The sequence below is a fragment of the Elephantulus edwardii genome, unplaced genomic scaffold (assembly GCF_000299155.1).
Source record: "Elephantulus edwardii isolate Elephantulus edwardi_28Jun2011 unplaced genomic scaffold, EleEdw1.0 scaffold00093, whole genome shotgun sequence".
Classification (NCBI taxonomy): domain Eukaryota; kingdom Metazoa; phylum Chordata; class Mammalia; order Macroscelidea; family Macroscelididae; genus Elephantulus; species Elephantulus edwardii.
The window spans coordinates 10,847,123-10,864,558 of NW_006399843.1; the positions used below are offsets into that span (position 1 = coordinate 10,847,123).

Sequence of the window (17,436 nt, forward strand, 5' to 3'; positions counted from 1 at the left end):
CAACCAAAACCCAAAACATTGTGGTAAAAGCACATATAACAAACCATTCTCCATTTTAACCTTTTATTTTATGCATATGGCTCAATGACATTATGTTCACAATTTTGTACAACCATCACCAATAGCTGTTGCCAGATTTTTTCAGTGTCATTCACAGAAACTCAAAGCCCCTTTCCTTTTCCCCTGTCACCCATCCCCAGGTAACCACTAACAGATAGAATACTATGTGAAAAAGCATATTGAGGGTTCTGAAACTATGTCTAGAATGTAGTTAACTAGTGATATTATTTATCATGGCTGCAGGAAAAAGTTTGGACATATTTGCCATACCAAATATAAGGACCCCTTTCTCTATATTTGTTGATTCTAGGTATTTTGTATAACTGAGATCTTGTATTATTTGCCCTTTTATGTCTGATTAATCAGCCTTTTGTCATAGATAGTCACAGTTTCTTGAATTATACTTGAGAAGTTATCGAAGCTCGAGGTGGTGTACTTTATCAGCATCATAGAGCTGGGGAGTGAGAGAGGCTTTCTGGCCTCAACATGTATATTCTGACCACTGTCCTGTCACCTAAAGCATATTGTTGTTGGGAGTTGTTACATGGAAAAGTTATCATCGGAATGGAAGTTGGACCAGAGCTACTTTGAGCTTTTTCCATTCTTGAGATTCCATGCTTTTGTGTTAATGGTTTACTGCAGTGACCAAACTCCTACACTTTCTATGAATAAACCACGGACTGCCAAAAGAACAAATACATTCTGTCTTGGGAGAAGACAGAATGCTCCTTAGAAGGAAGATGATGAGACTTTGTCTTATACTTTGGGCATGTTATCAAGAGGGGTCAGTCCTTGGATAAGGGCATCATGCTTGATCAAAGTAGGGCAGAGACCAAAGAGAAAGAGATGGATTGGCACAGAGAGTTCAAGTGTAGTAGCACTCGTGAAGATGGTGCAGAATCAGGCAGCATTTCATTCTGTTGTATATAGTGTCATTACACATTGGAGCTCTGGTGGCCTAGGGCTAAGGAGTTGTGCTGCCAACCCAAAGGCAAGTAGTTAAAACCCACCAGCTTCTCCACAAGGGAAAGAAGGACAGTCTCCTCCTGTGCCTCTGAAAATACCCTGGGGGGTCAGCTCTGAAGGTTCCAACACAACAGCACGTAACAACAGCAGCATGCCTTGGGTCTGAGTGGATGGCATCTAACAGTGACAGAGCTGGAAATTGGAAGGAGGAGGAGGAATAACCCTCCGAAGTTTGTGGCCAGAACACATTACCATGAAAAAAATCAGAGAAATATGGCCATAAACATGAAAACTGTGTTGTCTGTGGAGGTGGTGAAGTAGTTTTGGGGTTGATAGGAAGAGGATGTTAGTTAGCTTGGGAGGAGGTGTATGAGCTACTCGGTTTTTTTCCCCCCTAGGCTCTAGCATTGGCAGGAGATGGATGAGGACAGGTGGATGACCCCTCCCCACAACTCCTTGCCTAGTGAGTCTCAGGCTGAGTATAAATTTTGTCAAGTAGACTTGATCACTTGATCCATTCTAGCTGCTGCATGGAATGCTATATAATTGACTAGTGATGTTCATCTCGTTCTCAGACTTGGAGGAAGAAGTTAAGACATACTTGCTAGTCCAGATCAAAGGACTCCTTATTTAGGTTTTTCATTATGCAGATGACACAACCCTGCTTGCTGAAACTGAGGAGGACCTCATGTACTTGCTGCAGAGGGTCAAGGACTGCAGCCTTCAGTATGGACTGAGGCTCAATGTCAAGAAGACAAAGATTCTCACCACTGGACCAATTGGTAGCATCAAGATTGATGGCGAAGAGATTGAGATTGTTCACAGCTTCAGTTTGCTTGGCTCCATGGTCAACACTCTTGGCACCAGCAGCCAGGAAATCAAAAAACGTATTGCGATGGGGAAGTCTGCTGTTAGGGACCTCTCTAAAGTACTCAAGAGCAACGGTGTCTCTCTGGGGACTAAGGTGTGCCTGATACAGGCCATGGTCTTTGCAATCACTTGTTATGCATCTGAGAGTTGGACAATGACTAGGGAGGATAGAAGGAGAATTGATGCCTTTGAGCTGTGGTTCTGGAGAAGAGTATTGAATGTACCATGGACTGCCAAGAAAACAGATTCATCCTGGAGAGGGTTAAACCAGGCTACTCCTTGGAGGCAAGGATTCTGGGGCTTCGTCTGACTTACTTTGGACATGTTGTAAGGAGGGACAGGTCCTTGGAGAGGGACATCATGCTTGGTAGGGTGGAGGGACAGCGCAGGAGGGGAAGACTCTTTGTGAGGTGGATTGATTCAGTGACTGGGGTAATCGGGATGGGTGTGTCAGAGGCAATGCAATTGGCACAGGATAGAGCAGGGTTTAGGGCTGTTGTACATAGGGTCGCTATGAGTCGCAAACAACTCAACGGCACATAACAACAACAATTCTCTTTTACCACTTTAGTCCAATGTATTGTCATTTTAAACCAGAAGCAATTGACTGTGTGGCTCATAGCACACTATGGCTAACATTGAGGAGAATGGGAATTCCAGAACAACACAACTATGCTTATATGAAATCTGTGCCTACACCAGGAAGCTGCTGTCCAGAGTAAATGAATGCTGCATAGTTTAAAATCAAGAAAGGTGTGTGTCAAGGATGTATTTTTCTCTCCATTCCTATTCAGTCTGAATGCCAAGCAAATCACTGGAGAGACTGGACTTTATGAAGAAGAATGTGGCATCAGGTTTGGAGAAAGACTCATCAACAACCTACATTGTGCATATGACACCGCCTTACTTGCTGAAAGTGTGGATGGAGGGCTTGTGGTTCTTGCTGCAGAAGATCAAAGATGACAACTTTCGATATGGATTACATCTCAAGAAAACACAGGTCCTTACCCCTGGGCCAGTAGGCAACATCATGATAGATGGAGATAAGATTGAAATTGTCAGCTGTTTCATCTTGCTTGGATCCACAGCCATCAGCTTTGGTAACAGCAGTCAGAAGATCAGGAGATGTATAGCATTGGGAAAGACTGCTGTCAGAGACCTCTCCAAAGCCCGGAACAGCAGTGATGAAATGGGAAGATTAAGGTGTACATGAACCATACCATAGTCTTCAATCACTTATTACACATCTGAGAGCTGGAAAATAAAGACAATAAGAATAAAGATGAAGGGAGCTCTGTTGACCTAGTGGCAAGAAGCTGCGCTGCAGTCCCAAAGGTGCGCTGTTTGAATCCACCAGATACTCCATTGGAGAAGGAAGGACAATCTCCTCCTTTGCCATTCGGATCCAACTTGACAGTACACAACACAACAACAACAAAAAGAGTAAAGATGACAGAAGAATCAGTGCCTTTGATTTTGACTTGTGGTGATGGAGAAGAATATGGAATATTCCATGGACTGTCAAAAGAACAAACAAATATGTCTTGGAGAAAGTGCAACCTGAATGCTCCTTAGAGGCAAGTAATGGTGAAACTTCATTTCACATACTCTGGGCATGTTGTTAGGAGGGGCTCTTTCTTGGAAAGGGACATCATGCTTGGAAAGGTGTTGGGTCAGTGAAAGAGGGGAACACCCTCAATGAGATAGGTGGATTGATAGAGTGTGTGCAGCAGTGGGTTCGAGTGTGTCGGGATGATGAAGATGCATGGGGTAGGACAGGGTTCAGATCTGATCTTCCTAGGGTTGTGTGAGTTGTACACGGTGGCACCTAACGACAATTCGTCTGGAGAGTCTCATGGTTTTCTCTACTCTATTTTCTCACTTCTGAGCTGGCCTCCTTGTCAGCCTGTATTCCTAACAGATGGCAGCGTAATCTTTTTTAAAATGTTCATCTGGAAAAACCCTCTCCTGGCTCTCCTTTTATGATAAAGGCCAAGTTCTCAAGTTCTCAGCATGACCAGACTCCTGCCCACCTCCTCAGCATCATCCTCTCTGTGCTGCTTCTCGCTTGAGGTTGTTCTGCCTCTCCTGAGTCCTCCCTCCGCATGCTTGCCTACTGTCCCTTTTCCCTCCACTCCTCAGCTAAGAGGATTAAAGAGTCAGGTGACTCCTTGAGCCATCAAGCTGAGGACCACATCTAAAGCCTTGGACCCTGGTACTTATGTCCCTTGCTTGAAAAAGGTAGGCCCTGCTTCTTCCTCACTGTGTGTTGGAGAGTTGGGTATTTTATCAGCAGCCTGTCTTTGTAGGGTTGGGAACAGATTCCTTTGTCAGCATATTTATTGCAGAGAACAATCCTTTTTAGTTTGGTACTTTCTTGCTGAGGTGAGAGGTAACTGTGAGGAGGTGTCCTTTTGGGAACTTGGAGGGGGTGGGGTCTGGCTGTCACGGAGCCCACAGAACTGACAGAGGGAAGGATGTCTGGTGAGGCCCAAGGCAGGACATCTCCCTTGCCCATCTCTCAGCTGTTAGAATGCAGAAAGGGCCACATTCACAGCCTTGCTACATCTGTCATTTGTTCAGGGTCCCTCTTGGGTTTCTTGGAACAGATTTAGAGCCACTGGGTCCAGCTGTTTACTGAGCAGTCAGCACAGGCCAGGCTCCTGCCTTCTTTTGTTGATAGTCTTTCCACTCACTTCTCTTTGAAGGGAGCTTTTCATGCTTAAGGTTCCAGGTGGCAGAGTGACAGCTGGTGAAGACATGGCTGCATTATAGGTGAGAACCTGCTGCTCCAGACCTTGTTGGTCACAGCTAGTGTCCTGACTCCTGCCAGTCAGAAGAGGCCCTGGGAACAGGGCTAGTCAGGGAGCCATTTTACAGGGTGACTTGAGTCTGCGTCACCAGCCGGGCTTCAGTGTGGGGCCCACCACAGAGGAGGTTTGATGTGGTTCTTTGAGTGCAGGAGAAGTGGCGAGACAGGAGCGCTTGTGGAACGGAACCTGCTTGTCAGTCAGGAGTCTGGCACACCTCGTCCCTGGAACTGTCAGCCTTGGACTCAAGTTGGACTCCTTTTCCTCTCCTTACACCCACATTTTAGGCCTGTTAAGTCTGACATCACAGTGTCTCTTTGACCCTCTCCCTTCTCCATTCCCACAGCTTTTGCCCTCATTTAAGCCCTTGTCATATTTCACCTGGGCACCTGTCCTCCACATTGGTTTTCCTGCCCTCAGTCTCTCCTTTCCCCAGTCTGACCGTGCCATCCTGCCAGTGTGCGTTTCCTCCAGCAAGGCCTGCCCATGCCCTTCCCTTCACCACAGCCCTCAGGGACTCGCGTGGCTGCAGGGTACAGTCGATGTTCTCAGCATGGTCTTTAAGGTTCTTCATAATTAGCCTCTGCTCTGATTTTCCAGCCCCGCCCCTGCCATGTGTGTTGTTAGCCGGCACACCAGAACCCCAGGTCTGTACATGATGCTCCATTTGTCTAGAAAGCCTGTCTCTGCTATCAGAATTCTTGTCACCTCTCAGGTCCCCGCTCTCTGTCAAATCCTTCCTTTATTTCTTTGGTGGGGATTCCATACTGCTTGGTAGCAAGGAGTTCTGGGGGTGTGATGGATTAGGTTGTTAGTTCAATGGTTTACAGCTTGAATCCAACCACTCCCAGCTCCTTCTCTAGAGAAAGATGGGCAGGCTGCTCTTGAGAGATTTACAGACTTGGAAACCTGGTGGAGGGTCCCTGAGAGTTGGAATTGACTTGATAGAAGTGGAGTGGTGGCTTTGATTTTATTTTTGTCGAACCTGTGTAGTAAGAGCCCTAGTGGCATAGTGGTCAAGTGTTTGTTCACATGCTTAGTCCAAAGGATGGTGGTTCAAACCCAACAACTACAAAGATTTACAGCCTTGGGAACCCTAGAGAATAATTCTACTCCACTCCACAGTGAGTCTGTGTTTAGTTATTTAGTAGCCAAGAGCAAGAAACTTTTCCCCTTCTGCTACTGTTTAATAAAATCTTACTGAAGGTAATGAAAAATATTGTCTGGAATAGTACACTGAACGGGAACTTTCAGAAATGCATCTGGATTCAGGAGAAGCTGTGGAGTAAGAGTTGCCATCACTGATGTCAGATAGATCTTGGCAGAAAGCAGTGAATTAGAAAGATGTTTGCTTGGGTTTTATTGACTATGTAAAGGCATTTGATTGTGTGGATCATTATAAATTATGGCTAACATTGATTGAGAAGAATGGGAGGTCCAGTACACTTAATTTTTGCTCATGCGAAACCTGTACCTGGACCAGGAAGCTGTTCTCTGAACAGAACAAAGGAACACTGAGTGATTTTGTGCTCAGGGTTCTCCCCTTTCTCTATAACTGTTCAGTCTATTTGATGAGCAAATAATTTGAGTAGCTGGACTGTATGAAGAAGAATGTGGCAGCAGGATTCGAGAAAGACTCTTAACAACTTACATTAATGCAGATGACACAACCTGACTTGCAGAAAGTGAAGAATTGAAATCTTTACTGCTAAAGACTACAGCCTTCAACATGGATTACATCTCAACATCAAGAAAACAAAAATTCTCACCAGTAGACCAGTAGGCAATATCATGATAGACTTGGAAAAGATTGCAATTGTCAACAATTTAATTTACTTGGATCCATAATCAACACCATTGGTAGCAGTTGTCAAGAAATCAAGAGACATGTTGCAAATCTGTTGTTGAGGACCAACAAAGACCATTTTAGAGGTCCAAAATGCCAACTAATAAGAATATAAGTAATTTATTTTCTGGGTATCTGAAAATTGGACAGTGAATAAGGAAGAACAAAGACGACTTGATGCCTTTGAGTTGCAGTGTTGAAGAGTATTGAATGTCGCAAGGACTGCCGAAGAGCAAGCAGATCTGTCTTGGAGGAGGGTCACCAGGTTTCTTCTTAGAGGCAAAGATGGTGTAATTTAGTCTCATATACTTTGAGCTTATAATTGAAATTGTCAATGATTTTATTTTACTTGGATTCACAATCATTATACTTGGTGCCAGCAGTCAGGAGATCAGGAGATATATTGCACTGGGAAAGTGCGCAATCAGTGACCTCTCCAGATTGTTGAGGAGCAGTGATGTTAGTTTGAGGACTAATGTACTCCTCATTCATGCCATGGTCTTTTATATTCCTTGCTGTGCATCTGAGAGCTGGACAGTGAATAAGGATGATAGAAGAAGAGTTGATGCAATTCAAGCTGTGGTGTTGGAGAAGAGTACAGAATATCCCACAGACTGCCAAAAGAACAGACAGATATGTCTTGGAGAAGGTGCATCCAGAGTGCTCCTTGGAGGCAAATATGACAAAGTTTCATCTTTCATACTTTGGGCATGTTGCTAGTAGAGGCTTTTCATTGGAGAGCGACATCGTCCTTGGGAATGAGGAGGGTAAGCGAAAGCGAGAAAGACCCTCCACGAGGTGGATTGACACAGTGACTGTAGCAGTGGACTCAAGTGTGTGAGAGATTTTGAGGGTGGCACAGACTAGGACAGAGTTCAGATCTGTTAATCATAGGATTGTTGTGAGTCATACTGAACTTGACAACATATAACAGTGACAGCTTTGAACATGTTATCAGGAGGGCCCAGTGCACAGGAAAAAAAAATCCTGGGAAAAATGGAAGGTCAAAGAAAGAGAGGAAGACCCTCAGTGAGACAGATTGACACAGTGACTAAATGGCTCAAGATTGGGCTAGGCCTTATCTATTTTACTATGTAACAACCATACTGTTGAAACTTTATGCTACTTTCACTGCCTGCAGGCATTTCTGAATGTAAACAAAGACGGGTGATGTGCTCATAGTGTAAGGAGCCCTGGTTATACTTTGGCAAAGATCCTCTCATTGCTTTTGGACCGGAACCACCTCATAGCTGACATTATTGAATTTCTGAGGCTGTAAACTGCGCGGGAAGAATGGCCCATTTCTCTCCTGTGATTCTAATGGTGGATTCAAATCTCCAGAGAGGCACAGTCTTTGGGTTAGCGCCACTGTCCCCTATGGACTGGACCACAAGAGGTCCTTGGCAGAAGGAGAGTCCAGCTTGAGAAACCCTGTAGAGGATTCTGCTTAGTCCTGCTGTGGGACTGTGCACTGGGGTGTGTTTGTGTGGGGTTTGTCTCTGCTCCTGCTTACCTTGGTGTCTCCAGGGCTTTGTTGCTGGGGTCCTATACTGTTACTGCTTTTTGAAGGGGGGTGGATGTGGATATGAAGTCAGGTCCTGAAACAGCCAGGCTACCAGAGTCCTTGTGGTTCCCAGAGGGTTCAGAAGGCCTGTGGGACCTTTCCCTTTGGGAACTTTCCTAGGATCAGAGCCCGTACAGTCTGAGATCTGAGCTGCTGGTCCCATCTTCCAACATCCCCAGCTCCTGTGGAGACTTGGGCTCACTTGTGTCTACCTGACTCAGGTGCTGCACGAGCCAGGTCTGTCTACTTTCTTTCTAAGCTGAGTCACTGATTTTCCCTTTGGGTGTGGGTCTCTTGGGTTCAGGTATTTGAGCCCAGATGAAATATGGCCGGACGACCCATCCGCATTGGAGACCAGCTGGTCCTTGAGGAAGATTATGATGAGACCTACATTCCCAGTGAGCAAGGTAAGAGGCCTGTGATGTATTGGAATTGGTGTATAGGCAGTCCTGGCTTACAAATGAGATCACTTTCAAAGGGGACCTTTTAGAGTTTGTAGGTAACTCAGAGCAGTTGTTTGTGGTTCTTCTTGAACCTTACTTTACTACAAGAAAAGGAGCCGTGGTAGCATAGTATGTTTCATGCAGGTCTGCTTAACTAAAAGGTCATTAGTTCAAATCTACCAGCTGCTCTTCTGGAGGAAGACAGGCAGTCTCCTCCAGTTAAGGTTTAGAGCCTTTAGAAACCTGATAGTGGGGCACTGTGAGTCAGAAGAGATTCAGCAACATTGGGTTTAGTTTGTGCACGAAGAGGCGTCATGCCTTCTCAATGATTTTAAAGCTGCACATGCAGCAAAGGAGGGTTATTATGAAGAATTGGAATCAAGTCCAATTCATTGTGACCCGATTAACAAAATCTTTGCCCTGTCCAGTGCTGCCCGGCCAATCCTGGCAACGCTGGAGCCTACTGTTACAGTCGTTTTTTGAAGTCCATGTCACGGAGGCTTCCTCTCTTTTGCTGACCCTCTGCTTTTCCAAGCATAATGCCTCCTTTCAAGGTATGAGGCTCAATGTATGTGAAATCTCACTATTAACAAGCACCCTGGTTACACTTACAGATTGGCACATGGTTGGTCAGCGTATTTACGTTAGCCCAGGTGTCAGCTAACTATAGCCCATGGTCCTAATCTGAACTTTTGCTTGTTTTTTGTAAGTAAGGTTTTTCTTAGAAAATTGTCATGCTTATTTATTTATATATGGCTGTTTCTTATGTTACAGTGGAGGCATTGAGGAATTGTGACAGTGACCTTATGATTCACAAAGCCTAGGAATTTATGCCCTTGCCCGTTATATTGAGGGAAAGAGATTGATAGTCTCCTCCATAACAACCTGGAAACCCCGTGGAAGGGTAACCTTGAACTGGTTCCGTCTCAAAGACAATGACAGTGTTTTAAGTCCATTATAGAAAAGATTACTCACTTGTATGTTAGATCAATGATTTGTTTTGAATGAATAAACAATAAAGGATACTGAACAATAGAATGTGTCTGGAGGTTAATTAGAAGCACAGTTTTTGGAGGAAAAAACCTCAAGTGTATTTTTTAAAACAATAGTAAGATTATGAATAATAGTAGTGATACATAATTTATTGTTGGAAGCAGGAGTGGCATCCACTTCCTAAACAACATGCCTCTGGAAACTAGGAACTTTGATAAATGACGATAGTTATAGAAAGGCTTCAGGCCTTTTGTTCATAGGGTCGCTATGAATCATGCTCGACTGGACAGCAGTCGTCAACAACAACAACAATTTATTGAATGCTACTCTGTGCCAGCTAGTATCCTAAGACTTTAACATGCATTAATCTTTTAGACCCTGAAAGTAATGCAGGTATGTACCCATTAAGGTCCAGTCCATGATGCTTATCAAATAGGATGTTAGGTGTTTTTGACATTGTGTGAACATTTATGTCCTTGGAGTAAGGGCCTCCTGGATGCAGCATCTCAGGGGCCACTATGAAACTCTGCCCAGGAAATTCCTGCTTTGAGCACGTCAGGTCAGCACCCAGCTGGCTGCACCCAGGAGTCCCTGCTTTCTCTTCCAAGCCAGCTCTAGGGAAGGCCAGCTTTCCCATAAGAACCTGCCAGAGGAGGCCTTGGTGCACACCTAGGAGGTCCAGGGAGCCAAGACGCATGCCTTTCCCTTGGTGCCTTGTGGAACCAATCTGAGTGAAATGCTTGAAGTAGACGTAGTAAGTTGCAGGAGCTGAGAGGACCAGACTTGGGAGTTTGGATCTGGGTCTCCATTGCTGCCTGGTAGATAGCTGTGTGCAGCATCCAGGTAGAAGTGGGCTCCAAGCTCAAAGCAAGGATCTACTGTCAGGGCACTCAGACATGCCGGTGCCCTGGCCCATGTGTATATATGTGATCAGACAGATGCTAAATGACACGTACTTATGTTATTAGGTCCTGTGATTCTCCCCATTTTATGGAGGAGAAAACCTGAATACAGATTAGGTAACCTTCCTGTGTTTATTAATTTCTACTTTGTATAATCACTACTGAGACTAGAGTTGCTATGTATTTTGAAGGAACATTCTTCTACTTTGTACATCACTCTTTGTCACTTTGCTGTACTGAAGTAATCTGAGTTTGCTGTGACGCTGAACCTTGTGCCATTGGGGTGTGAAATGCCATAATGATTCCCCAGTGTGGACAGTGTTTGGTCGACCTCCCAGTTGTACAACAGGTTTGGAAGCAGGAATGGCATCTACTTCCTCAACCACATGCCTATGGAAACTTTATGAACTTGGAGAAACGACAATAGTTATAGAAAGGCATTAGGTCTTTTGTTCATGGAGTCACTATGAGTGGTGCTCGACTTGACGGCAATCAACAACAGCAACAACAACAACAACAACAACTTTGTGTTGGAACTAAGACCCAACCCTAGATATTCTAACTCTTTAGTTTATGTGTTTTATTAGTCATTGTGTCACTGAATTTTGTGTTATACTTAAAAAATCTTTCCTTACTTCAAAGGTAAAATATTTCTCTTCTGTTTTCTGGGTTTTTTTTGTGTGTGTGATTTCATGTTTTTACATTTAAATCTTTTTCCATGTGAAATTTCTCTCCCTAGTGTATGTTGTGAAATACTGATCCAGGGTTTTTTTTTAAATTTTTATTTTATTATTTGTGTGCATGTACCGTCAAATCAGATCTGACTGGTACAGGAGGAGATTGTCCCTCCTTACCCAGCAGAGCATCTGGTGGATTTGAACCATGAGCCTCTGGGATTGCAGTGCAGCTTCTTGCCACTAGGCCATCAGAGCTCCCATGATCCAGGTTTCTTAACCCCCATGTTTTTATTAGTTATCCCTGTGCCATTAAAGGAACATTTCATTTCCCCCTCCCACCGATTTGGATGCCACCTGTGCGCATTTCTGTCTACTTTGTTTTCTGGGCCATTGCACTGTCCATCTACTCATACTCCAGTACTGTGCTCTTCATTACTGTGGAGTTAATTTTGATATCTAATAGAGATAACAGCACTTTTAGAATCACCTAGTCTAGTTTTGGGGAGAATTAAGTATAGAGGAAATATTGATATTTTGGGAGGAATTGTGTTAAATTTATGAAAACCTACAGAAGATTAGGACTTCTGTGAAGTTAAGACTTCATTGTAAGAACATTGGTTTCTTTCCCCTTTGAATCTTCTATGAGTGCTTTACAGATTTCTTCATATAAGTCTTACACATTTCTTGCTCAGTTTTTTTCTCCCCCCCCCCAGTTTATTTCTTAAATATTTTATCTTTATTTGGTTGTGATTATAAATAGAATCTAATGGTTTATAAAGGATGTTTATAAAAATTCTCTTCTACTCAGCCCAAGCTTAGACATTCTGCACTCAGTCCCCCATGTTCTCTTCCTGGTCTATTTCAGTGACTTTCTCATTAGCCTCCCTTCATATCAGGCGTCATGCTTAATATAAATGTATGTATATATGTATCTATGCATGCATATAGGAATTGGATCATATCACGGTTCTACTTTTAATAACTTTACATTATGTTAAGTCTTACCTTCTTATTGTAGTGTATAAGTATTACCCTCTTATTGTGGTGTGCAGGAGTCTTCAGGACTCAGCTGTCCCCGTGGCCAGGTTTACCTGGTGCCACTCTCTCCTTCCCTTGTTTACTCTGCTCACTATATTGTTCTTCCTCGACAGTCCTCAGGTGGACCGGGCTGTTTCTTGCCATGGGTCCTTTCCACGTGCACTTTGTTCTGCTTTGATGTTTGTTCCTCAGTGCTCTGCCTGGCTTGCTCCTGACTTCCATGAGTTTTTAGCTAAATGTCACCATTCCTGAAAGGCTTTCCTGGACCACCCTTTCTAAAGGAGTTCCTATCCACCATAATGTTCTCTATTTCATCATCTTAGTCATGTAGTACTGTTATAATGGAAATGCTACAAATGGGTAACTTTAACAAACAGAAATTTGTTTAATAATTTGTTTAGTTTAGGTGGCTAGTGGTCTTAATTCAAGGTGCTAGCTCTAGTAGGTGGCCTGTTATGTGTCATTGAGTCACTTGTAACTCATAGCAGCCCTATGTACAAAAGCTCTGAGCCAGTATCACTGACTCCAACACACCTACCCTCGTTACCTCAGATACTGTGTCCATCTCATCCAGAGGTCTTCTATTCCAGCACTGTCCCTGTACCCTTCTGAGCATGATGTCCTTCTCCAAGTACAGTCCCTCCTGGACAGGTGCCCAAAGTATGTGAGATGGAGCTTCAAGAATCCTTACCTCCAAGGAGAAACTTCTCTCCAATACAAACCTGTTGTTCTCTTGGTGGTGCATAGTATGTTCAGTGTTCTTTTCCAGCACCACAACTCAAAGACATCGATTCTTCTGTCACCCTTAGTCATTGTCCAGCTCTCTGATACATAGCAAGCAATTGCAAAGAGCATAGCCAGGATCAGGTGAACCTTAGTCCCTAAACTGATATCATTACTTTTTAGCACTTTGGAGAGGTCCCTGACAGCAGACTTCCCTATTGCAATTCGTCTTTTCATTTCTTGAGTGCTGGTGCCAAGAGTGTTGATTGTGGAGCTGAGCAAGCTGAAATTGTTAACAACCCCAGTCTCTTCTCCATCTATCATGGTGCTGCCAGTTGGCCCAGTGGTGAGAATCTTTGTCATCTTAATGTAGAGCCTCAATCTATATTGAAGACTTACAGTCCTTGATCTTCTGCAGCAAATGTTTCAGGTCATCCTCAGTTTTGGCAAGCAAGCTGCATATTGGAGGTTGCTGTTGAGTCTTCCTCTAGTCTTGATGCCCAAAGGCAGATGGTTTGAATCCACCAGCTGCTCCTCAGGAGAAAGATGGACGGTCTCCTCCTGTGTGATTAACAGCCTTGGAAACCCAGTGGAGGGTCAGCTGTGGGTCAATTCTAACTTGACAGCAGTGAGTGTGCCCCTAAGTCGGTAAGCCTTCTAATTCTCCACTGAGAGGATGCCTAATGATGACACCTTTCTGGCCTAGGCTGTTATTGCTGCTTCTGGAGCATTTATTTCATTATTCCTGAGACTTCTGGTAACATGCCTGATTTCTCCTTTTGGTGCTAGGTGAGATCACTGTAACTCAGAACATATTAGCACCTACTTTCTACTCAGTCTCTGGCAGAAAACCTTTTTCTAAATGCTTGATTCCAAAAGCACTTAGCAACAGCTTTAGAGTCCCTGATATCATGGAAGAGAAATTCCTCTCTCTCTCTCTCTCTCTGTATGTGTGTTAAAGTCACTTCCTTTTTTTTTTAAATTTATTTTATTTCATTATTTTTTTGTGTGTACCGTCAAATCAGATCTGACTGGTACAGGAGGAGATTGTTCCCCCTTCTCCAGCAGAGCATCTGGTGGATTTGAACCGTGCACCTCTGAGACTGTAGTTGCAGCTTCTTGCTAAAGTCACTTCTTAACCTCACGTCTCCCTCAGCCTCTCGACAGAACAAACCACTGCCTTCTTTCTGCTCCCATTGCTCACAGGACACATGCATGTCAGTTATAACACTTAGCACTCAATTTGTGCTGTGTGTGCATTTGTAGAGATCTCAAGGGGTTTAATCATTTGTGGTTATTTAAGGCATGCCTGTTGTGTGAATGACTTTTGCACTGAGCTTTTGCAAACCTTGGGAGAGTTTATGCTCTGATAAGGCTATCCTCGTCCTAACTGGCTTTAACTATGGTTGCTCTCATTTTCTCTGGAATCCCTGCTGTTGAAGTTTTATTTTTTTAATTTATTTTTATATCTGTATTGTACTAGATGGTGAAGAGATTGAGATTGTTAACAGCTTTAGTTTGCTTGGCTCCACAGTCAACACTCTTGATACTAGCAGCCAGGAAATCAAAAGACTGATTGCATTGGGAAAGTCTGCTGTCAGGGACCTCTCCAGAGTACTGAAGACTGGAGACTAAGGTGCACCTAATCTAGACCATTATTGTTGTTGTTGTTAAGTGCCATTGAGTCACAGGCGACTCATAGTGACCCTAGGAAGGAGGGTCCTCAACGCTTGGGTGTCTCTCATCCTCTCTCCAGGTTCATAGGGTTTTCAGAGGCAAGCTATTACGGAAGTGGATGCCACTCCTCCTTCCAAGCTTGTTTTCATTGGGGAGCTCCACCCCACTGTCTGTCTGCATTGGGTAACCAGCCATTAACGCTTTTGACACATTAGTGTCACAGTGTTCAGCCTCACAGCAACCAAAAGTGACCACCACTGTACAGCAACTTGTACACCAGGGCTATACAACCTAGAGGAATGTCTGAACAAAAACAATGAAAGACTGGCCTGGGGGCCGCAGATTTAAAGTCACCCATCTTTGGCTTGGTAGCATCGCCTTCTGTCCACTGGGCCAGCTGAACTCTCTCTCCATGTTGATGTTATTACTTGCCATGTGTCAGAAAACTGAACAATGACTAGGGATGATAAAAAAAAGAATTGATGCCTTTGAGCTGAAGTGCTGGAGAAGAGTTTGGAACGTAACATGGACTGACAGGAGAACAGACAGATTCATCCTAGAGAGGGTGATACCAGGCTGCTCCTTGAAGTCAAGGTTTCTGAAGCTTCATCTGACGTACTTTGGGCATGTTGTAAGGAGTGGCCATTCCTTGGAGAGGGACATCATACTTGGAAGTGTAGAGAGACAGCAAAGAGAGAAAGGCCCTCAATGAGATGGACTGATTCAATGACTGGGGTAATAAGGGTTGGTGTATCAGAGACAATAAGGTTGGCACAGGATAGAACAGGGTTCAGAGCTGTTGTACATAGGGTCGCTGTGAGTCGCAAGCGACTCAGTGGCACGTAACAACATTATACTAGATTTCAGGTTATATTCTTAGAGTAGGGAGGTAGCATGTCTTCATTTATGTATAACATTTATAAACTAGGATTTAATAAATTTATGTATATTTATTGTTGATATTGAGAGAAATACGACCTGCTCACTGGAGAAATTTTTGAAATAAAGGCAAAGACTTTTTTTTTCTAACCCTGTCTCTTCCCTTCCTTATCCACCCACTTCTCCTTGCAGAAATTCTTGAATTTGCCAGGGAGATTGGTATCGACCCCATTAAGGAGCCAGAGTTGATGTGGTTGGCACGGGAGGGCATTGTGGCCCCATTGCCTACGGAGTGGAAACCATGGTAAGCCAACAGGAGGTGCGACTGGCCCCTCAACCTGGCTGGTTGGAGGACTGGGATCCTGAGACATCTGCTTTAACCACCCACTTCTCCATCCTACGCATCGGCATCAGAAACAGAAATATACTGTGTTTATTTATTTTTGTTGTTGTTTTGTTTTTTTGCTACCTCACCTGTTGTTTTGGGCCTGAGCATAGGCTGATTTGATAGTTCTTATGGGAATTTCTGGGTGTTGAAATTGGTTAGTGCGTTGGCAGCTAATGGATAGATTGAAGCCTACCCAGAAGTGCTTTAGAAGAAAGGCCTGGCGATTTAATTCCAAATAATAAGCAATGAACACCCTGTGAAACAGTTCTGGTCTGACACAGGGTTTATTGTGACTCAGCATTGGCTTGACAGTAACTAGTTTGGTTTTTTGTTGTAATGGAATTCAGTACTGACACATAGAGTCCAGGAAGCTGCTGCCCTGAGTCAGGCCTTGTAGTACCAGCATCTCTTTTGGACGTGCTAATGAGGTAGTGATGTTAGGTGCCATCTGGTCGACTACGATTCATAGTGACCCTATAAACAACAGATGTAGACCTTGCCCTAGTCTACATCCTCATGATATTTGTCATGCTCAAGCCCACTGTTTCAGTCAGTCTTGTTGAGAGTCTTCCTCTCTTTCCCCAAACCTCAGACTTCACCAGCAAGATGTCTCTCTCTGAGGAGTAGTTCCTCCTGAAAATTTGCCCAAAATAAGTGAGATGAGGTTAGACCATCCTTGCCTCTAAGGAACATTTTTGTTCCACTTCCTTTAAGATAAATATATTTGCTTTTTTGGCAGTCCATGGTATACTTAATGCTCTTTGCTAACATCACAATTCAAAGGCAGCAGTATTTCTTTGTATTCTTTATTCATTGTCTGATATCAGATGCATAGGAAGTAATTGAAAATACCAAGGCTTGGATCAGGCACACCTTAGGCTATACATAGACCAAGAAAGATTTGTCTGAATAAAATAAGGAAACTCAGCCAGATTTTAAATCAGGAAAGCTCTATGTTAGAGATAAATCTTTTCTCCATACTTATTCAGTCTTTACGCTGAACAAACAGTTTGAGAAGCTGGACTATATGGAGAAGAATGTGGCATCAGAATTGGAGGAAAGAAATAATTAACTCTCTGTATTGTGCAGATGGTACAGCCTTGCTTGCAGAAAGTGAAAAAGACATGCAGCCTTTATTGCCGAAGATCAAAGACTACAGCCTTCAATATAAATTACATCTCAACATCAAGAAAATAAAATTCCTCAACACCAGGCCAATAAGCAACATCATGATAAATGGAGAAAAGAATGGAGTTATCTGTGATTCCATTTTACTTGCATCCATTATCAACACCAATGGTAGCAGTGGTCAGAAATCAAGACACTCCTTGCATTGGGGAAATGAGTTATCGAGGACCAGTCCAAAGTTCTAAAAAGGAGAGATGTCAGTTTAAAGACTAAGGTGTTGTTATACCTTGCCAATTGATATTTATAAGAAGCTACACCAGAAGAGGAAGAAAAGACCAAAATGGATGTCAGAAGAGACTCTGAAAATTGCACTGGAGTGCAGAGAAGCCAAAGCACAGGGAAGAATTCAAGATACTGAAGAGTTGAATAGAAGATTTCAAAAGGCAGCATGGGATGACAAAGCAAAATATTA

General features: G+C 43.5%; 1 protein-coding gene across 1 annotated transcript in view; it reads left to right on the forward strand.

Moving 5' to 3' along the window:
- Positions 1 to 8,418: 8,418 nt before the first annotated feature.
- Positions 8,419 to 17,436, forward strand: part of CEP164 (centrosomal protein 164kDa) — an 83,030-nt gene continuing 74,012 nt past the window's right edge. Inside the window, 2 exon segments of the mRNA XM_006890877.1 lie at positions 8,419 to 8,523; positions 15,641 to 15,752. Of these exon segments, the coding sequence (XP_006890939.1) occupies positions 8,442 to 8,523; positions 15,641 to 15,752 (194 nt within the window). The 5' untranslated portion in view covers positions 8,419 to 8,441.